The 22,032-nt window shown below is 52.7% G+C and overlaps 1 protein-coding gene across 6 annotated transcripts in view; it reads left to right on the forward strand.

Moving 5' to 3' along the window:
• OPCML (opioid binding protein/cell adhesion molecule like) overlaps nucleotides 1–22,032 on the forward strand; it is a 300,615-nt gene that overhangs the window by 183,747 nt on the left and 94,836 nt on the right. For 2 of the 6 annotated variants that reach the window (XM_074894811.1, XM_074894814.1), the window contains one exon: nucleotides 8,369–8,453. In XM_074894811.1, the coding sequence (XP_074750912.1) occupies nucleotides 8,369–8,453 (85 nt within the window). Of the gene's footprint in view, nucleotides 1–7,413; nucleotides 8,454–22,032 lie in introns of those variants that run through there. The other 4 variants (XM_074894812.1, XM_074894813.1, XM_074894815.1 and 1 more) reach the window with 4 other exon arrangements.

Here is a 22,032-nt window from a genome sequence, read left to right on the forward strand (position 1 = left end):
AAATCTTGCTGTCTTGGCTACTCTGCTGATACCGAGGCAGGTCGGAGGTTTGGTCTGAGCTGGCAAACCTAGAGGTGGGTGGCTCTCGTGTCTGCCAGGTGTGAAAAAAAATCAGTGTACGCTGCAGAGAATGGCTAGATATGATTTTCCTTTATTTCACCTTCTGAACGTGTGCTGCAGGCACCGTTTCTGAGCCTCCCAGGACAACCAAGAATGTGGCGTTTCCCTCTTCCAGCATCTAGCGTAGGTGGCACAACTGTGCTCTGATCATTTCCATGTCTCTGTATTTTGTAAATAAGCCCAGAGGCTATGCAATGGCTTCATATTTAGAAATAGGATAAACTATTTATTTGTTCTTTTATTCATTCAGTTAAGAGCTCACAAAACGCTTTGTAAGCCTCTATGAAATGAGCCTTGTAATGTTCCCAGGAGAGGGAAGAAATGTTCCTACTCCTCTTGGCAGAGGGGAGAAGCTGGGGGGCTTTGAGAGGCTCACTGCCTTGCCCGTGGTCAGGGCAAGACTGTGGTAGACGCCGGAGTAAATCCCAGGTCCTGTTTTCTGTTTCTAGTCTCTAATGGCTGCTAAGACTCAAATGCACATTGCATGCCCAGGCTCAGCAATGCGAAGCCACCTGTGGTCAAGATCCCCCTTTTCTGGCGTTTCTCCTGCTTCTGGACTAATTTGGGAATGTGATTGTGCCTCCACACCTCGTCCCAGTGAGAAGTCATTAGGTGATACATGAGTATGAGACTAACGATGGAGAAACCAGGTCAAACCCAGCCTGGCTCCTTCGCTGTCAGAGCTCATTCCCATCTGCACATCTTCCTTCCTATCTTACGTCCAGGTGACCAAGAAGGCCAATGGTATCCTGGCTTGTATCAGCAATAGTGTGGCCAGCAGTGACAGGGAAGGGATCTTACCCCTGTACTCAGCACTGGTGAGGCTGCACCTCGATGACTGGGCTCAGCTTTGGGCCCCTCACCCCAAAAAGCCCATTGAATGACTCGAGCGTGTCCAGAGAAGGGCAGTGAAGCTGGTGCAGGGTCTGGAGCACAGGTCTGATGGGGAGCGGCTGAGGGAACTGGGGGGGTTTAGTCTGGAGAAGAGGAGGCTGAGGGGAGACCTCATGGCCCTCTACAACTCCCTGAAAGGAGGGTGCAGAGAGGGGGGATGAGTCTCTTGAACCAAGGAACAAGCACCAGGACAAGAGGGAATGGCCTCAAGCTGCGCCAGGGCAGGGTTAGACTGGCTCTTAGGAAGCATTTCTTTCCAGAAGGGGTTGTTGGGCATTGGAATGGGCTGCCCAGGGCAGGGGTGGAGTCCCCATCCCTGGAGGGGTTGAAGAGTCAGGTTGACCCAGAGCTGAGGGATCTGGTGGAGTTGGGAACGGTCAGTGTGAGGTTCATGGTTGGACTGGAGGATCTTCAAGGTCTTTTCCAACCGAGATGATTCTGTGATTCCTTCAACTCCTCCATCTCAGAGATGCCTCAGGCCTGTCCTTGCTCCTGGCCCCTTGGACCTTGGGGTGGCCAGTGCCCTCAGTTGGAGACCACCATCCTGTGCATGACCTCTTCCTGGTTGCTCCCCCTCTTCCCTCTCCCTGTGGTTCAGGTTCAGCTTGTGGCACTTGAATGTTTGCTGTGGCTTTTGCCAAACTCTGTCCTCAGCCTCCTGGTGCTGAGTCAGCATTTAGGGTGAACCTGAGATGCTCATGGATGGTGGGAACCCAAGTGCATGTATGGCCCTTGGCTTTCTCTAGGCTGGCAGATGATTTTGCAAAGCCTGGCGTACTTGATAGGCTCGTGCTTCCTTGGATCTGGTGGGTGTGTGCAGCTGGGAAAAATGTCTGTGTCCCTCCCTCTGCAGAAAAGATATGTAAGGTTTTGGGGGCTGTTTGTAACCTACTTTGCCTCTTTTCCCTCTAAATAAGACTTCGGGCCACGGGTGGATGGAGCAGCCCTCCCCCTGTCCTCCTTCCCCCTGTCCTCCTTCCCTCTGGGAAAACCCATGGCCCTTTGGGGTAATATTGCTCCAATTCCCTCCTTTTGGCCCCAGTCTGATTTTTCCCTCTGCTTCCCAGGGATGTGGGAAATTTAGGAATGGGCTCCTGGATGCATCTATTTGATGGAGGCTGGCAGGGAGCGTGCAACGCGGTGGGGCTTTTGTTGCGCTCTTTGGCAATCAGCTGGCAATTTTTTTTTTTTTTTTTTTGCAAACAATGTCCTTTGTGAAGTAGGCTGAACTTTGGCGTGTTTTGATATGGAAATGTTTTGGCAATGAAGCAAAATGTCGTATGCCAGTAATGGTCCCCCCGCCCCTTCCCTCGAGAGTCAGGTTTTAAGGGAAAGACCGCATGGGAGTTGAAAACTTGCCCAAATGCACTAAATACCAACAGGAATGGCAACAACAAAAATCTTGGCATCGCAAAGAAAATCTTAACATTTTGCTTTCCTTAGGAAAAAGAAAAAAAAAAAAAAAAAGAATCTTGGATCTTTGTCAGAAATACTGCTGGAAAATGAAATCCTCGCCTTTCAAGATTTTCGGGCGATGTTGTGACGGTTCTGCCGCACCCGGGTGTCCCAGCCCCTTCGAGGTTTGCTTGAGCGGCGCAGGGTGTATTCAGAGCTGGTTTGTTTTCTTTTTTTCTTTAATATTTGGTGTAATGAGGGAGGCTGCTTTTAACTCCGCAAGGTGGGTGTCTTCAGAGCTGCCTCCTTTTTGATTTTCAGTTGTCAGGTTTACACGCAGTTTAAGCGTGCCATATGTCTCTGGTTCAGCTGGGGATTTTAGCTGCACGCTGAGCATTAAGTGTAAAGTAATCCCGTTAAAATCCACAGCTGTGGAGTTGAGCGGGTGTTGCAGGTCCTCCTGAACCACGACCTGCCTCGCCACGCTGTCGGCGTGACCCCAGGCTGGGTTTGCATGTTCTTAGAAGGATTTTATGGAAGTGGGGAGGATTTGTGCTGCCATTTAGGGCACGAGGATGGTGTCGGAGGAGCTACCTGGGCATTGACTGCTAAACCAGTCCAGCATTCGGGTGTTAGCAAGGAGCATGAGTCTCGAGTTTGCATTTTCTGCCCTGGCGAGCTCAAGCACCGCGATCAATTTGAAGAATAGGCTGCATTTTTTTCACAATTACCTCAGCGGGTTTTTTTCGCTAAATTCATGCGATAAAATGCATTAAATGTAACAGCACAGAAAATAAAAGTTCGGTTTGCAGAGAGAGCCTGATTTAGTGTGAAGATAAAACAAGATAAAACAACTGGAAAAATTAAGTGGGATAAATAAATTCTGCCGGAGGCAGGCAGGGGTGACAGAGGGGGAGATCTACGTGTGTGCCATTGGCTGGGCAGTGGTCAATCCAGCTGTGAACAGCTGTCCTGAGGATTTCAGCCTGGGAAGGGGGTGATGCTTTGTTGTACCCCCCATCCCACACACCAGCGGATGCTCAGCTTTACCTGGAGACTGAGATGTGATTCTCCCTGCTGTGCTATTTTGCATGGGGTGTGCGTCCTCCTCCTGCCTGTGCACGCTCTTGCTTTCAGGTGAAGAAATGAGAATATTGGGCAGCAAACGGGTAAAGCAAGAAGCAGGGCGGTGGCGGGGTGTGGGGGAAGAGGTGTCGGGATGGATTGCCAAATATGCTGGGTAAAAATTAGCAGCTGCAAGTGTGCAAGAGAAAAGGTGGCGAAGAGACGGGGTAGGGACAGATGGAGAGAAGGAGGGAAAGAGGAGGTGGGAGAAAAGGGAGGAGGGGATAATAGTGCAGAAAGATATTAGTTAAAAATCTTATAGCCCCAAGCCCAGACGCCATCTGTACGTAGCAGGATACCAACAAGACGCAGCTCTCTCTCTTCGCCATGAAGGTGTTACATACATCTTGGCCACACTATGTGGCCAAGATGTTCAGGATTAGAAATTTCACATGCCCTGGGAGAGAGATGCCTTAAAAGAGCCCTGAGTTTGGAAAGCGCCAAGCAGCTGTCTGCAAGCTGGGGACTGGGACTGGAGAGGAGCAGCGGCGTCTTTGAAAAAGCTTGTCTGGGTTTTCCAGAGGGAGATCTGGAGAACTTCCACCAGTGCTGGAGGGCGAATCCCTGGGAGCAAGGATTAGCTCTTTGATTAAACAAGCCCAGGTGCTCCAAGGATTGCTCTCCCCTACGGCTCTGCTGGGTTTTTGCTTTCCTGGGGGCAGCATTAACCCCTTCAGCTGTGAACAAGGCAGAATGGCTTAGAGACACCAAAGTTCATCTCAGAAAAAGAAAAGCAAGCTATTTCCCATTATCCTTGCCTTAAGATTTTGCAGTTTTCCCTGCTTCCTGAGGACTGTGTTTTCCCCTTTGATGAGGCCATGGTGGTTGTGCCCTCCGTAGGAGAAGCTGCTGTCCTGGTGTGAAGTGCATCTTGCTGGTGCAGCTGTGTCCGTGCTTCATAGCGTTCCTCTACCCAGGCAGGGCGCTTGTGGGAAGGCCATAGGCTGTGAATATCTGTATCTTGTTTAAAAGAAATACTCTTTGGGCCTCTTTTGGAAGAGGCAGTGTCCCAAAGGATGCTCGTGAGCAGGGAGGTGACACTGGCCAAGTGCAAAGGGTCCCGCTATCATTGGAGTCCCCCCATCCCTCGCTGCAGCTCATCTCAAGGGAGCTGGATTTGCTCCCTGCTGCTCAGAGGGCATCTCAGCAGACCCTGAGCTGTGTGGAGAAGGGGAAAATAATCCAAGAGCAGAGTGAGGCTGAAGAATAAAGTTCAGGGTGGCCGTCCATAGGTCCCGGCGGCTGCAGGCTGCTCCCCAGTGCGGTGCCGGAGCAACGCTGCTGTTGAGCTGCTCCGTGGCCCCCGAGCTCCAGTCCCTCACTAATTACTTCCAGGCCTGTACTCTTGACATTTGCAAGCTCCTGATTAGAGCAACGAGGGAGAAATCTCTGAGGGAGATGGAGGCCAAACTGCACCACTAATAAAAGCTGAGATTGACAATCGGCTGGGAGGTGAGAGACGGGGAGGTGGAAGGACTTTGTCCTTGCAGTCTCGGTTTCTTTCTGAGCCTCTGGGATGATGAGAGAAGGTCAGGGCTTGTTAACGTCACCGTGAGGAGCAGGATCCGCCACTGCCATATGCTTGATGCCCCCAGGGCCTATGCCAGCCTGAGTCCCTCTCAGCTAGGCGATATTTTTAGACATGGACCTGAACTGAAGCCACCCGCATGACTAGCCCATGCAACCTCGGGTCTGCAAACTGTCTTAGGCACAAAAGTGGCTCTGCTTTCCTGTCTGCTGACTTCGTGTTTACATCTAGATTTTGCAGCCTCCTGGATTGATTTCGAGTTCTTTTTCCCTTGCCCTTTTCTCCCCAGTGTCCCAGCTTGCTCCCTTCATTTGGTGGCATTGTGCTCACTCAGGAAGCAGCATTAATCAGAGCAGTGGGACTGGGAGATACTTGGCAGTGGGGTGGTCCAGAAGACGGGAGCAGGAGAGGCTGCTCTGGCTGCCTGTACCTGCTGTAGGATGCCCAAAGTGGTCTCTGAGGTGAGACACGTCTCCTGCATAGCTGTTCCAGGCTGTTGGGTCTCTACCCAGTTAGGCAGGTTTATGTTACGTAAATATGTATAATATTCCCTTTCCAGCTCCCTCTTTTTCCTCTCCGATGCCCCATATATGCTTACCTGTGCCCAGCTGTCTGCAGCAGCCAGTTTAGCTATCCGTCTGTCTGTTTATGCCCTGCCTTTACATCTGTTCACGTAGCCATGTCTCTCCAGTCTCCTCAGAGGCTCTTTCTGAGGCAGACAGGCTTTTTTCCCCTTTGAATCTCCCCTTTCCCGAATTGCACCGGCTCTGGTAAGCGTTCTGCTATGCGCACTCTGCCTTACAGCTTCCTATCCCAAGGGGTAAGCATCGTTTTACCCAGCAGAGCTTCTGGTCCCTGCAGCATCCTAAAGCTCATCCTGCTGCTGGACGAGGCTCGGCAGTGCCTGGGGTCGGGCTGTCTCGCTGGTGGGGGGTTTCAGTGGGTTTGTGCTGACTCTTTTCTGCTGCTGCTCCCTCCCTGCCAGCAGACACGGTTCCTCAGTGCCAGGGTGGGAGCAGATCGGGAGGGAGATGGGGTGTCCTTCCTCTCCATCCCTGCCCCCCGAAGGATGCCTGGCATTGAAGCAGCCAACCTGCATGTTCGGGGTTAAGCCAACTTTCTAGCAGCGGAAGAGCTTTCTGATGGAAAACTCAGCCCTGCTTTTCTCAGTGCTTCCTTCGACTCCTAGACTGTCCTATTTATCCAAGCTGCAGTGAGCATCCCTCTGGTGCCTGCAGCCATAGCTGGTGTTGGGAGCCAGCACGCGTCTCTGCAGTGCTAGCCCGTGGCTAGTGGTGTATTTAGGGTCACTGCATCCCGCTGCCATGTACAAAGGACCTGCAATGCTGATAACTGGGCTTGGGATCACTGAAAAACCGTTGTAAAACCTCTTTATCAAATCTAGCAGCTGTGTTTGGGTCTCTGGGTGAGGTTGGGGTCCCAAAATAGCTAAAACTCCTTCACTGGGTGTTAGGCTTCTCCTCTGGCCCCTGGAAGGGGCACGTTCCCCATGATATATTTGGTAGAAGAGGCAGATGCCCTTTGGAGGAAGGCACCCAACCAAGGTCCAGCCTGTCTTGGCTTGGGCATGAGGAACTGTACAGCAGGCTGGGGGGGGATGGCAGTGTGAGGTTGGGTTTCCTTTGTAGGCACAGAGACAGATGTGTCTGGGTGGTCACCGAGGTCTTGGTGCCCTTGGTTGCTCTTTGAGGAGGGAAATGGTGGTCTCTGGGTGTCTCCAAAGGAGGAAATGTGTTGCCAGTGTTGTGACCGGTGGGGTGGAAAGCCCTCGGGCTTCCTACTGCTACATTTCTGTGTTGGGGAGTGAGGACAGGGGCTCCCTTCCAGCCTTACACCATCCAGTGGGGCAAATGCATGGTGGCAGGACACGGTTTCTCACTGCAGGCAGGCTCCCAGCCCCTCTCCACTCCCCGGGCAGAGGGGAGAAAGCGGTTCCAGCCCTGCATCAACAGGTGGATGTGGAGAAAGATGCTGCGAAAGATGCAGCGAGGAGGTTGGGGTGGGCAAGGAAGCCCAGCGGTGTCTTCGGGGGCTCTACAGTGAGGGCGAGGCTGCGCATGAGAAAAGCCCCTTCTGCAGCTGGGGTGGAAATGGTTAAAGGGGGGGGGTCCCCCGCTTGGGCTGGTGGGATTCTCGGTCCCTCTGCTCGGCGGGAGCGTGGCGCGGCAGGGGTTAAAGACTGGCGTGTGAGGTGCTTGCCACCGCCCCGCTCCCCGCCTGCCCGGGCGCTGGGGGCTGGGTGCTGGGTGCTGGGGGGGGGGGTGCGGGAGCCAAAGGGCCGGTCAGTGATGGAGCCGCTGCCATGACAACCCCGGGCAGTCATCCTCCGCGCCGCTGGGGCTGGGATGCTGCTGCCTCCTCCTCCTTCTTCTCCTCCTCCTCGCCCGCTCCCCCGCGCCCCGCTTTTCAGCTGAGAGAGGGGAGCTGGGAGAGCAGCCCCCCCCACCCCGAGCCCCCAGCGGGGGGCGGCGGGGGGGTGGCTCCGGAGACCCACTTTGCGGAGCCGAGGAGCATCACCACTGGCTCTGCCTCGCGTCCGGGCGGTGGGGACATCGCCTGCAGCTCCGCGGGGAAGTTTCGATCTTGCGACAGAATCGGCATTTTGGGGAGCTTTTTGGGTTTTTTCTTTTTCTCTTTTTTTTTTTTGGTCTTCATCTTCCTTTTCCCTCAATGATTTAAACAAAAGAGCAACAGCCGGCAAACAACCCAACTCCAAGCCCGTTTTCCTCCCCCAGCCTATTTTTATGGCCGCCCTCCCTTTCCTGCCAGAGACACTTACGTTTCCTCCTTGGGTTATAAACTTTTGATGCCAGATCTCCGCAGCGCGTGCCCAACTGAATCTTAAAGTAGCGTCTCGAGCAGACACACATCTGTGACCTTCATCTCTTGCTCTGCACCTTCTCTCCTCCTCTTCCTCCTCCCCCCCGGCCCTCCCGTCCTCCTCCCTCACCCAAGGATACTGGGGACTCCCTCCGGATGCCGCTCGGCAGGCTCAGTGCTCGCAGGCTGCCTTGCCGGGGGTTCTCCTGATCTCCGTGGAGCTCCGCATCGCTCGCCCCGGTGGTTTTGCTCCCCCCCGTCCCCACACACACGCACCCCATCCCTCCTCTTCCTCCCTCCCCCCCCCACCCCACCCCCTTTTCGCTCCTGGTGGCCTTGTCGGGTGTGTTTTTTGCCTGTTGGAAAAGTCCCTGCTGCCCAGGATGGGGGTCGGTGGGTGCTTAGCCCTGCCCTGGAGGTGCCTAGTCGTCCTCTGTCTCAGGCTGCTCTTCCTTGTGCCCGCAGGAGTGCCCGTGCGCAGCGGAGATGCCACCTTCCCCAAAGCTATGGACAACGTGACTGTGCGGCAAGGGGAGAGTGCCACGCTCAGGTAGGAGCAGCTGGATTTCTGCCTTGGGGGGCACTGGGGGGGTCCTGGCTGCGGTTTGAGGGAGATGCTGTGCGCCAAGCGGGGCTGCCGGAGCCTTTTGGGACCGGCTGGAGACTTGGCGTGAGTCCCAGGGGCTTGGCCCCATCGTGACAGGGGACACCCCAGCCGAGTGGTTTTGGGGTGGGGGTGGGGGGGACAGATGTGCCGGGGCTGTGTGGCGGGCTGCGGCGCGCCGCTGGCAACCTCCCTGTCGGGGCTGCGGGTGCCAGACGAGGAGCTGACAAAAGGGTTTAGGTGGCAGACAGTGAGTTAGTGCTGCCTGACGCTCCCAAAGTTGTCTCGGTGTGTGTGCCTGTGTAGGAGGGGAGGGGAGGGGGGTCCGCACTGCTTGCACCGATGCCAGCCTGCATTGCCAGCGGGTTTCCAGGGCTGCGATGCCTCTGAGGTGTCAGTGTTTCGCCTTGATCGCTTTATAGTCTCTGCACGAATCTGTTAATATCAAATCAATCTTTTACTCCAGGGGTGCATCTTATGAATTCTGATGGATGCTTTACCTTAACGCTGTTTGCTGTAGGAGAAATGCAGGCAGCTTATATGCAGATGGGCCGCTTCTATGCTGCACGATACAGCAGAGCATCCCTTTTCGTTCCCTGAATGAGTTACAGGTGTACATGGTGCATTACCCGTGTAGGATAGCAGCTCTCAACAGACATCGCAGCAGCGTGGCCAGATGAGCAGATAGCAGCCCAGCCTTTCTCGGAGGGCGGTGGGGAGTCAGCTCGTGTCCGGGGCTTTGGGTCGTGCTTTGTGAGCTTCAGGCAGCCCAGGGAGGATCTAAACTGGTTAATCCAGCTGGGCAAGCAACCCTGAGACATAGGGCAAGAAGCCCAGGGATTGGAGGGGGTGGTGTGATTCTGGAGCAAGCGAGTCCAGAGGAGTTAGTCTGCTGCTTTCTCCGCAATAGTGAGCAGCATGTGGCCCCCCCCCACGAGGCTGGCTGCTCCCTCGCTCAGACCTGGAGTAACAAGGCTGCAGCAGAGAGAGGTTGCTCTTCCCAAAGCCAGGCTTAGGGATGGCACAAGCGAGCCGAGCGTGCCGTGCTCTCCGTCAGCGGGGATGAGGAGCTTGTGCTGGTTTCAGTGGAGGATGCTCCGCTTACCCAGGCGACGGAGGCACGGGGTGGGGGGGTCAGGAAGGATTTCTGTGGCTGGGGTGGTGTTTGTAGAAGGGAAATGTTGGGTGTGTAACGTGGTGGTGGGAAACAGGCTCCGGCTCGAGGTCTGTGCTGCTGAGAGAGGTGTCGGTCGCTTGTCTGCCTGCCTCCCGTCACGGCACCTGCTGGACTTTGGGATGTTGCCTGTGCAGGGCACATCCCTGTTCCTCATCCCCACTGGGACGAATTGTCATCACCCCATGTAACTGGGGGGCTGTGATAGCAGGAGAGCAGAGAGCGTTTCCTTGTGCTCTTCATAATTGAACTGCAACGATGATTAACCTGAGCTGGAGTGAGCGAGGCGGTGTAAAGACGACAATCCCCCTGAGAGATGCCTTTGGCCTTGGTGCTCTTTTTTTCCTTCCTGTCTGAATTTGTCTCCCCAGTGAAGCGTGGGGTTTGGGGCCTGCCAAGGCAATGCTCGTGGAGGGCAGAGCAGGATGGGTGCCTGCTTGGGGGGGGGTGGGGGCTGAGCCCCTTTCTCGGGGAGCCCCCGCAGCTCCAGCACTGGCCGAGCCTGCTGCCAGCAGAGGGCTGACTTGGATCTCCTTTATTTTTTTAAGCTTCTGGACTCTTTTCTGTGCTGTTTGCTAGAGGGGATGTTTGTGAAGCAGCCAGCCCCGGAGCGGTTGGGTATTTTATCCTTCCTGTAAGAAAGTGCGTCCTGCAGTGGAACTCAGAGTGCTGGCACTTAGAGGAAGCCCCCGTCCCAAAAGCACTTGTTCTCTACCCATTTCCCTCCTCGGCATCTGCTCCTGTCCGGGCTCTCTGATGCATCTTTTCCACGCTCTCATCCCCTCCCTTTTTCTCCTCAAGTTTAACTTTTCCCTGCTGCAGTCAGGTTCCTGGCCTCCAGCTCCCATTTGCCCTCAGTCAGCCCCATCCTTTCTTGCATTGTTGTTTTCCAGCGTTCCCCCCACCTTCTCTCCCTCCCCTATTTCCCTGCTGCTGCCCCTCTGGGTAGCGAGCAGCTTTCTGTCTTCCCTCGGAGTCCGGAGGTGGGCAAGGAATTCCGTGCAGTAGCCCAAGGGAGTAGCATCAACCGGGGGTTGCATGCAGCAGCCCAAAGATGGAGCGTCTCGAGGATGTGGCTGGTGTTTATTTGCAGGCTGTGGTGTCCCACGGAGAGCCAGGAAGGGGAAACTGCTCTGGGCAATCTTCCCGTGTGTGTGATGCTTGTGGTAGATGGAGTGTGGAGCCCCCCGATGGGGTTTTCTCCCCGCAAATAGTCTGTGCGCCCATAGTAGGAGAAGATGTGGTGTCCTCGGCTTGCAAAATGGCACTTTTTTGGGGCTCAAACCAAGGAGTTAGGCCTTGAAAAAACGAGACCTGTAATTCCAGCTTGTTGCACTTGCAGAATTAGTTAGCCGCAATCCTGCGAGGTCTGAAGGGGCCAGGTCCTCTCCCATCCTGCTTCGTACGGGCTGGTCATGAGACGGGCTGAGTCTGTGACTCTCGCTGGCTTTGACTGGGCTGATGGAAGTTCTTTGCTTTCCAAGGGCAGCTCTTTAACCACACGTTGCATTGCAGAAAGGAGGAGATGAGAGGGAGCAGAACCGCACGCTAGCGGTGGAGGAAACCTGGAGGCTTTTCAGACTGGTTGTGGTTTTCCTGTATTGGATTTTGGGCGCTTCCATTTCCAGCTCTCCACCCTTTTTCGGAGGCAAGCTTAGCATAATCCTTGCAGAAACTAAGGCTCCATCTACAGGCAACTTCTAGGTCATCTTAGATGAGCAGCAAATGATTCCCTTGTTTTAAGCAGAGGTTGTTGATAATTCACTATTTTTATTGTAAGAACAAACAATTCCTGTAATAGTCACGCACCTTTCCTCTCCGGGGAACTCAAGGCAGTTTGCAAATTCTCTGTGCACTATTAAAATCAAGCTGCCTCTTGCCTGACTCTGAAATACAAACCCCTCTGCCGTGAAGCGGGGCAGGTGTTTAGATGGCAGCAATAACCCATGTTACATGCCAGTTTGGGACACGAAACAGAACAAGGAGCACACTGGTAACGGACAGGGAGGGTGAAGAAGGTCACTTTTTAATTTCCCAGCTGGGATTTGATGTGGAAACAAGGATTAAGTCTCTGGTTTTGGGAAGAGTGCCATCGAGTCTCAGCTTTCTATGCATGATGCTTCTTGGATGCGTGCCCTGCGAGCCACGGGGCATGGGCATCCATCCCCTGAGTTGCTACGGGGGCATCGCTGGCAGGTCCCCAGCACTGTTAGCAATCCCAGCGGGCTGACCCTGGCTAGAAACCTCGGGTTGTGTTTGAGCCCAACTGCATCACCGTGGTGGAAACATCTTCACCGTTGCAGAGGGCCGCCGGAGTGCGAAGGCGATGCAGGTAACGCCGCTGCTGGGGCAAATATTCAAGAGGTGTTAAAAGGAGGATGTCTAGTGATCGTATTGCTCATGCCACCAGCCAACCGACCTTTTATAACAGGCATCAGTACAGTTCATAAAGACATAAAACAACAGCTGCTCAAAATTTCAAGGCTTTATAGTTTTATCTGTATTTAAGAAATATTGACTTCTTTTTTAAGGCAAAGAGTATGTTTCAGTGGTTGGAGGGAGTAACTGGGAGACGAGGCATGCTGGATTTTCTTCTGGGCTGTCACCGCAGGGGTGCTGGGACTTGAGGAGGTCCCTCTGTTGCTCCCTACCTCAATTTCCCCATCTGTAAAATGGAGCCAACAGCAGTTGTTTGCCAGCTATGACTAGATGAAATGAGTGCTCATAGGTGGTGCTAAGACGTGTACAAGAAATGTTAGGCATGTATAACTCGGCTTTTCTCTACACGACATAATACAGAGGTGCTTTTTCGCTGTATTTAAAAGGCAGATTTTCAAGTCAAATCCCCCTCTGCCTTTCTACTTGCTTCTGGCAAGGCCGTGGCCTCCCCCGTTGCTTGTCCATGAAGGAGACCAAAAAACCAAGGCGGCTTTGCTCATTCTCATCTGAGACTCCGCGACTGGCTGTATTTTGTCAATTAGTGAGTATGAGAACAATTCCAATTAAAAATAAAAAGCCAGAATAAAACATCATGAGATGCTGTTCTTCCATTTATTTTTGCAATTATAGTTTTAATTATTTCTGACAATGCTGCTTTTTTTTTTTTTTTTGCTTTTTTTTTTTTTTGGTGTAATAATCTACCGCAGTCTATTTCCCAGCACACGATGAGGCCTCAGTAAAATACAACCAGCAGGAGCAGGCGGCAGGGCTACAGTCGCTGGGCATAGGTCTGGGAAGTCAGGAAATCAGATTTTTTTGCCTCTTTCTCGGTCAAACTGCCAGTCCTCAGTTTACCTACCTGTTAATGGGGGTTGTGACACTCACTGGCCACCGTGCAACGTGCAACCGTGGTACCCAGCAGAGAAAAGAAGCATTAATGTAGCCACGTCTCTGCTGTTAAATCCTTGCTTAGAAGTGGGAAGAGAGTACCGCTTTTTTGTGTGCAAATGCTAAAAGCGTGGGGATTAGCGAAGAGCAGATTAGTGAGGACTTGCTCCATCGCTGCCCCCTCCCTCCCCCTTCCTACCCAAAAAGTTTTCTGGAGCAGCTAAATATATACCTGCCGTTTCCAAGGTAGAGCTCGCTGCGTGGCGGAGCTGTAATTGGCGACTCAGTGAAATTACAGCCACGGATTCTGGCATTTGGATCCTCCTGGCTGGCATAATAATTTCTCCCTAGGTAGCTGGTATTTAACTTGTCTTATCTGCTCCTGATAGTTATAATTACAGTGCCCGCTAATTTCACTGTAATATTGCAGCCCTTGGAAGGGTGGTTGGAGAAAGGTCGGGGGGTTGCAGGAGGGCTCCCTCCCTGCCCGTCGCCTCGAGGAAAACGCCACTGTCGAATCGCAGATGCTGAGACCACGCAGGTGGTGCCCAACCTTCCTGGTCGTGCCCCCTTCCCACCTTGGGGGGGCTGGAGCAGCCTTACAGCCCTCCCCGTGCCGTGCCGATGTCCTTGCTAGAGTCAGGGGAGGAGATGCTGGAGGGAGTTTGAAGTCGTGGTGTCCTTGCTGCAGGATGAAGCTTAGGCTCCATCTCGGGGGGTTTTGGGGGGGGTGCCTGCTTGGGTTGCATGGGGAGAGGTTGGTTGTCCTCTGCTCGGGAGAGGGGGAGATTCAGGGCTGGCTTTGGGGGGTTCCCCCTCAGCTGCTGCTTGTGCCAACGCCTCTCTGGCCTCGCCGGTGCAGGTAAGACAAGAGAGGCTTTGCCACGGGTGTAGGCAGAGAGCTAGAGCCCTGCTGACGCAGGGGTCGGAACTGGAGCACTGGGATTTTCCTTCAGAAAAGCCTGGTTTTGAGAGCGCAGCGAGCTGGTCCGGCTCTGCAGCGGGAGGAGTCGTCACTCGCCATCACCTTCCCAAGCAAGCCCAGGGAAGGTCCTCTTGCCTAGCAAAAAGCCAACCCCCACGCTAAGTTTTTGAGCTCTGCTAGCCAGAAATAGTTACAAGCGGTGATATTTAGCTCCAGGGGATGAGACTGAACTGTTAGTAATCCTTTCGCTATAGGGTACGCGAGATCTTTTTGCAAGCATAATGAACTCCCTGGGATTGCAAGCGGTAATAGCTGTCCTTCCCCTGGATCAGGCACGCTGCTCCAGGAGCTCTGGTCTTTGTTTCTAGAAAAGGATTAGGTGTTAACGCTGCAAAATGAAACAGGGGCACGGTGGCTGTCTCTCACATTCCTGGTTTGCCGAAGAGTTTCTCTGTTCCCTTGACTGCTCTCACAGTTTGCCTCCTCCTTGTGTTTCTCAGCCCTAAACCACGGATGCTTTTTACAACAGCTGGACATATTGTTTTAAGTGATAATCTTTAGATACTGCAGCCGAGCAGACAGTTCATAAGGAATATCTGATTCAGTGACTATCACTTCTTCTTCCGTCCTTGCGAGCAGCCTCTGAGGGTTAGGATGTTCTGGTTTTTCTTCTTTTTTAATGAGGAAAATAATTCCCCCACAGCCCCTGCCAAGATTCTTAGCCTGTAATGGGTTGTTTACTGCAGGTTTGATTTGATGCGTAGGTCTTGTCTTCCCTGACAGACAGAACCCTTCAAGGTCGGCTCTTTAGTGCAAAATACTCACATATTGTACTTCTGCTTTCCTATGAATATTTCCCAAGATTTACTTAAAATGAGTTGTTTCCATGACTATACCTGCTTGTTCCTCAGGATACAAATGGGTTTCAAAGTTTGCTTCTCTGTGAAGGGGGAGGATAATGAGAACAAAAACTGTTGTGGCATAGGATCAGATCAGGAAATTGTGCTGACGCCGATAAGGTGCTTTGTGCCATCTCCAGTGCAGGTGGAGTTCAGAGTGGGGAAACCCGAGGAGCCGTCCCATGGAGCATCTTGCTTTGTCTTCACTTGGTGCACCAAGACCAGGTGTCACCTCCTGTCTGGAGCTGGAGAGAAGAGAAATGCGAGGCCAGGAGGGAAAAAGCAGAACGAAGGAGGGGAAAATTTGGGAGGGGAAAAAGAAAATGGCAGGTGCTGGAAGGAAATGAGTAAAAGGGAAAAACAGAGTGTTGGAAAGGATAAACCGAAGAAAAAGCCACGATTGGTAACTCCCATCGTGTGAAGTTCAGCGCTGTGGGATGAGTTCCTAAATCAGAGCCCAGCAGTCAGCATGGTCCTTCTCTGGACCATGGGGATGTGCTGGCTGCAGGGAGCTGAGATGTGGGGGGGCTTTGGCTTGAGCCAGCTGGTACCCAAGTCCCAGGACCAGTCACAGCAGGGCAGCACATCCCCCCTGCCTCTTATTTGTTTATATTTTCTCTGTGTTGTGTGTATGTGTGTGTGTATATATATATGTATATAAAAAAATCTAACAAATTTCTAACCCATATAAATCCAATTACCCATGTTTTGCCTGCAGGGAGCGAGGGAGATTAATGTTTGGTATTTTGGCAGGAATGTAAAAAGAAATAGGTGGTAATAACAATGAAGGCTCGTAAAAAGGAACCGATAGCCGTGTCTGCGCCCGGGAACCCGGCCGTAATTCTCATGGGCATTTGTCGACAGGGTGTCCTGTTCCTGTGGAGGGACAGGGAAGAGCCAGGAGTGCTTCCTGGGCACCTGAGCATTCATCCTGTGAGTGGAGATGACATTAATGTGATAATAACAGAGGCTGATAAAAAGAAATGGTTTATGCTCCCAGGGCACCTTCTTATAAGACATCCCACTCTGTGTTGCGGCTTGAAAGAGCCACAGGAGCATGCTGCTGTTATCCCCATTTTGCAGAGAGGCAAGCAAGTCCCAAGAAAAGAGGATGAGCGTGGGTCATTTTTTGGAAGGAGAGATAGGAGCTAGGATCTTCACCCTCTGTGAGGAGTCTGTGGTTGTGTTGGCCCTTGCAGATCTGGCTTGGAGTGACACGGCCCAGAGTTTCTCGGGCAGTTATGGCTGTGGGTAGGAGTTGGGAGTATCAGAGTTGTGCTCTGGCAAAGAACAACATGTCTCATCATTTTTGACCCCTTCTCTGCAGTGTCTCTGCATGCTGAGTTTTCCCCAACTCTTTCCCTTCCCTAGCATGAACCCAGGCACGTGGGATGCCTTTTCCCTCATCTCTCTTGGCCAGGGGACAGTAGTCTTGTCGGAGGATGAGCTGTCACTGCAAGGGTGTACCCATTGCCTCACATCGGTGCTCGGCTTTGTCCCCTTCTGCTCCTTGGTCGCAGCCCACAGTCCGTCCCGTGGGGTGACCGCAGTCGAGAGGGTGTTGTGCTACCAGGCGCCTCTCCTCCCTCGGCTTTGACACTTGGGAGCCAGCCGCTCATCATCCTCCATCGATACCCTCCCCTCTGCTGCCCGGGTGAGGTCCCCTCTTGGGCACAGTGCTGCTCTCTGTGTCCCCTGCATCATGGGTTCAGCGCAGCGAGTGGCATCCCGCGCCGCTCCCACCACCGTCACCCGCGGTCATGTATTAATCACGGTTCAGATATTGCATCCCTACAGCGGTTTCTGCCTTCTCTGCTGGCTTTGCATCAGGCTCCTTGCTCTCCGTTTATTACCACCACTGGTTTTATAACCCACTTTATCAGATGACTTTTTTTTTTTTTCTTTCTTAAAGAGCATAACCCATGAGCAACTCATCATTTCAGAAAGAGGGAGAGTGCCGTTAGCAGAAGAGAAAGCCTCCATGCTTATACCTTAAATGAAGAGGCTGCTTTACCGTGTTGTTGCATTTAATTCAATCAAGGCAGTTAAAGCCGAGATTTAAAGTCCTTTGTGTGATCACAGGAGTTGCTCTGATGCAGCAGCAGGTAGAAGAAAAGATTGAGCCCATTTCCAAGGAGACTCGGAGTAACTGTTGGAAGCAGCCAGGCCTGGGGCTTACTGCGGCAGCAGCTACGGTGGGAAGCTGTTAGCATTCACGTTGCATCCCATCTCTCTCTCCGTCACCCTCCCTGCTCTTGCTCCTTATCCCCATATATTCCTTTAAGTGGAATTTTGAGTAGTTTGGCCTTTTTTTTTTTTTTTTTTAAACTGGGGGGAGGGCTGTTTTTAATTAATATTCTTAACTGTATGATAATTACGCTGGCTGGTCCCATCGCTGTCTGAGTCACCCTCTCCTCCCTTGTTCTTGTGAGAAGGCTGTTTGGACTTAATTAAAGTTAGGGATCCAGGGCTAGCGGGAACAGCGGGAGTCTTGCAGGGCTTTTGATGAAATGATTGCTGTGGGGGAAGCGGCTAGTTTCCTCCCAGAGCCATAGATTGTGATGCCGAGACACCGTTACGACCGTCTGGTTTGACCACCTGCGTCGCACAGGCCATTGCATCTCATCCCTCTGCCCATCTTCCACCTGCAACTCCTCCTGGACACCACAGCCCCTGTTTTGGGGTGGGATGAACCCAGTTTCAGTGCTTAGACCCTGCTTAGAGACATCCTGTCCTTGCGGGAGCTCAAACACCAGCTGAGCAACTCGTGCCTGTCGCCGTTGGGGTGTTGCGGGTCGTGGCGGGGGATGATGGAGAAGCTGCGTGGACTCAGCGGGTCCTTTTCATCTCTCATTTCAGCGCTCGTGCTAGCAGATAGCACTGCCACCAGAGCTCAAATGCAGCCCAAGCAAGAGCTTAACAAGCTCCGAGAGCTGTCCAGAAAGTTATCCTGACACCAAGTGACAGACTCTCAATTGATATCCTCTGGAGACTTTAAACTCACTTCTGCGAGGTTTCCAAAGCTGGTTTTGTCTCATACCTGAAGAATCCTTTATCTGCTGCGACGCCTCCCCTGCCTTGTCTCATTGCTCTTGACGTTTCTCTTTGTTGCCTGCTGCAGCACGGGTAAACTCCGCTGCAAAACTATTTAAGGGGGGGTTTCTCTTGCTCTCTGCTCCTCCTTTACTCTGCTTTACTCTCTTGCTGGGGTTCCCATATAAATTACCTGGGCCAATGTTCTTGCTTGACTCTGCAGGGAACTGGTTGGAGCTGCTGATCCTCTGAGGGGGGCAAGAGATGCTCCAGATCACAGGGGAAGGGTAAATATGGTGTCTGGTGTGAAAAAGGGAGGAGAAATTGTCCTAGGAGGTCTCTCGCCTTCCATTCTGAGAAAGCTCTGGAGCGAACAGTCAAGCAAAATTTTTGTGATTGACTAGGAAAGGGCGAGAAGCAGCGCCACAGCCAGCGGAGATTTGTCAAGGAGAAATTGTGTCAGACTTATCTAATATCCTCTGTACGACAGTGTCACAAGCCTCGTGGGTAAGGGGGGAAGCAGGAGATGCCTCAGACAGTGACCCAGGCAGGGCTGTAGCTGCTGTTCTGTGAGCTGATGGGAAACCAAATGAGGGAACCACCATCCAGAGCAGGCTGTAAGGGAACGGGCTGGCTGCTGTAAGGTGTTTCCCTGCTTTTGAGGCCCAGCCCAATACAAACTCTTTGCCCAGCTGATAGCAAAAGCTATCTTTGCAGTGGTTTCAGGCTGCAGCTGGTTGGTAATATCTTGCTGGATTGCACAGAGGGCTTGAGGGACTGTCTTTATGTCCTAAATATCCCTTGCACAGGATTCCTGGTGTCGAGTGTGTCTGTTTGTAGCATCGTTGTGCTGCAGGACTGGTGTTTTGGGATGCCATCGAGGACTTTGAAGGTTTCTGAAACAGCAATGTGCAGTCACTGATATTGTTGTATACTCCCTCTGATGGTTCCCCGTGTGAGAAGGCCCAGGGTGGAGCAGCATATTCTCTGGTCTGTAAGGTTGGGTTGGTTTTTCTGCCAGGCAGTGGGGACTGCCAGCCTGCTGCAGGATGGATGCTGGCCTCATCCTGCTGCCTCCTGCCACTTTTTTTGCATGGTGGTCCTTCTTGTGGAGAATGTCATGCTCCAGCAGAGCCGGCCAGCTCCCCAGCAGATCGCACCGACCCCTTCCCTACTCACCATACGGACCCCTTACGCACAGGAGAAGGTTTTAAGAGGCAGCTGGGGCCTGCCCAGACTCTCTAACTGGGGCTGCAAACTCTCACAGGTGTACTTGGAGCATTTTCCTTGATTTTGCTTTTATTGCCCGGTAAATCAGACCTTTTGCCTTCACTAAAAGGTGCTGGCTCTCCCTGTTGGCCTCATCCTGAGCTCTGAGGGTCCGTGGTGCGTTGTCACCTCAGCCAGCTTTCCTGCTGGCTGCTCGAGTTTGGACCCGCAGCAGGGATTACGCTGTAGCCGCATCCCTCCTGGCAATGCCCCGAGGCCAGGGGCAGCTCCCAGCTGTGAATCCCTTCACCATCCCTCTCCTAGCCCACCGCCCCAAGCCAGGAGCCATCTAAGGTGGCCAAGACCGACCAGTCCTGGCCACGGGCTCCCTCTGGGAAGGAGCTCTGACATCTGCTCGGCCTTGCTCTCCAAAACCCATGCTTTGTCCTGCGATTGCTGAGCTTGCAGCTGGTTTTCCAGACTGATGCTGCACTTAGCAGGGTGCTGCCAAGCCCACTGAGTCCAGCAGGTTATTTCCCTTCAGAAGCCATTTATCTTTTCTCTTTCAGACATAGGGCTTCTGTCTCTCATTTTTCTTTTCCTCCCACGTGGGAAGGAGCCCAGTCTTCCCAACCCTCCTAAATCACTGGTGCCAGGCATGGGATCAGACCCCATCTGAGGAGCACGGGGACATCCCGGGGAGCAGAGGCAGCGATGGGGAGTGGGCACTGTGGGCGAGGGGGTGGCAGGGCTTGGTTGGTTTCTGTGATGCGGCTTGACATCTATTGATTCCTTTATGGTTATTATTTAGAGGGAGATTGCTCCAGACTTCAGCTTCTTGTGCGTGTCTTTTTCGATCAGGTTTTCGGCTGAAGCTGCCCTGTGGGCTGGTGGGATGCCAGCAGGTGTTGGGCTCAGGTTTGAAAGCTTTTTTCTGTCAGGGAATTGGCGATTTGTCTCTGCTTCTCAGGAGTTTGCACGGAGTGAGAGTGAAGCTGAGATGCAAAATGTCAAATTGGAAGTTTAGGAGCGCCTTGGGCTCTGCCACTGCCTCTTGCTATGACCTTGGCCACCTCACTTACCTTGGGGCTTTGATCCCTCAATTAAAAAATCCAGGTCTCCAAATTTCCTGACTTTTGTTCCTATTCCCCGCAGCTGGAGGACTCTGATCCTTGGGTAGGGGCTTGCATGCTGCCGAGCACTTCTGAAAATCCCATCCAAAAGTTACCTTCAGGAGCAACACTCTTTTTCATTAAACACTAACTTAATAGTACAGGAGAATGTTGTGTGATGGTTATTAAAGTTTAACAACTGTGTATATCTATTACCTAGCTGCTAAATCTTTATATGCCTTAAATAATCAATTGATATTTAATTAGCATACAGTACTATTACTGCCTTCCTAAATCTATAATGATAAACCAAGTTACAAGTTATTGGACGTTAATTACTATCTGATGATTAGAAACAGCAAGACATTTACCAGCCTCATCCCAGATATAATACAGCGTGTCCGTGCACACTGCAGAGCCAAACCGCGCTTACTGTCTCTTAATAATCAATGGGTGTTTAACATGCAATATTTGTCTAATTAGCACTAAATTAAATCCTCATTGACAACACTTCAGGGTAAGAGATCTGCATCAAATATGATGGATTAGACACGGAAGGGCTGTTATTGTAAGCAGGAGATGTGCGTGTCATTTGCTTTGCTTGTCATGGCTGGCACATGCCTCCCTGTGACTGTCAGCCCGGTCCTGGGGGGACTGGTGATGGAGTGATGCCTTGATGTTGGATTGACAGTCCCAGAGACCCCGGGTCTCTCTTTACTCAAGCTGTAGACACAAGCAGCTCTTCCCAGCACCCTCCCCTGCTTCTGATCATCTCTCACCCACTTATACGTATATATATATGTATATACTTGTGCCTCCACCTAGGAGGATGGGCTTTGGGGGGAAGCTGGGTGTTTTCTGTGCCTGGTGCTTTCTGTGCAAGCAGAATTCTTCTGCCCAGCCATCGTGGGCAAACGTTTCTTCTGCATTTTGTGCTGCCAGGTAACTTTTTGGCGTGTCTGTTTGGGCAGTGAGGATCGGGGAGGTGTTTACAGCCATCAGTCTGACCTCGCACTGGGGACGCTGGGTGAGAATTGGAGGGATGTGGGGGTGAGAGCAGCCCCGAAACCCGACGGTGCGTGGAAGAACTCCCTCGGGGTTGGCAGGACGCTGCCGCCTCGCTGCGGTTTTGTCAGCAAACGTGGAAGCTGTTTTGCGAGAGCAGCGGGATGGATTGCACGGCCTCCGGCTCTTTGCGAGAATCGGCCTGTCCTTCACACTCAGCGTGGATGTAATTAACTGTGCTGATAGGATGTTATGCCAACAGCAAAGCAGAAAACACCAGAAAATGAGTCAGAAGCGGCAGCGGGGCTGTTCGGTGCGGGGAAGCGGCACCCGGGCGTGCTGCATGGCTCACCTCCTGCCACTCCACACGAAGGAGCATCGCTGCAGCCGGCCCTGCCTCTGACCAGGGGCAAGGTCAGTGCCCCGGAGAGGAGCAAGCACAGGGAGGCTCCCCGCAGGGTCTGCCATGGCTTTGCTTAGCGTACAGGGGGGGCGAGTGGTCCCTGGGAGGTGTTTCTCTCGCTGGGTTGCATGATGGATACGTAACTTCTAGCTACTAGCTCCCTCCTTTAATCCTTTGCAAGGAATCCCTATCCTTGCTATGATGTCAGGGGAGGTTTCTCGCCACCGCTTTTCCTGCTGCTTTCAGGGTTTCGCCAAAAGTGGTGAAACTTCTTGAAGCCTGAGCAGCTCCTTGGATCCTTACGGGTCTTTCTCTGCCCCCTCAGAAACCCAGGTCCTGCGAGGCACAGGACGGGCTGGGATGGATTGTCTCCTGCACTCAGCAGGAGCTGGGATGAGGAAGAAGGAAGGAGGGGGGGTGGGGAAAAAGACTTCCCAT

The sequence above is a fragment of the Strix uralensis genome, chromosome 26 (genome assembly GCF_047716275.1).
Source record: "Strix uralensis isolate ZFMK-TIS-50842 chromosome 26, bStrUra1, whole genome shotgun sequence".
Taxonomy (NCBI): Eukaryota; Metazoa; Chordata; class Aves; order Strigiformes; family Strigidae; genus Strix; species Strix uralensis.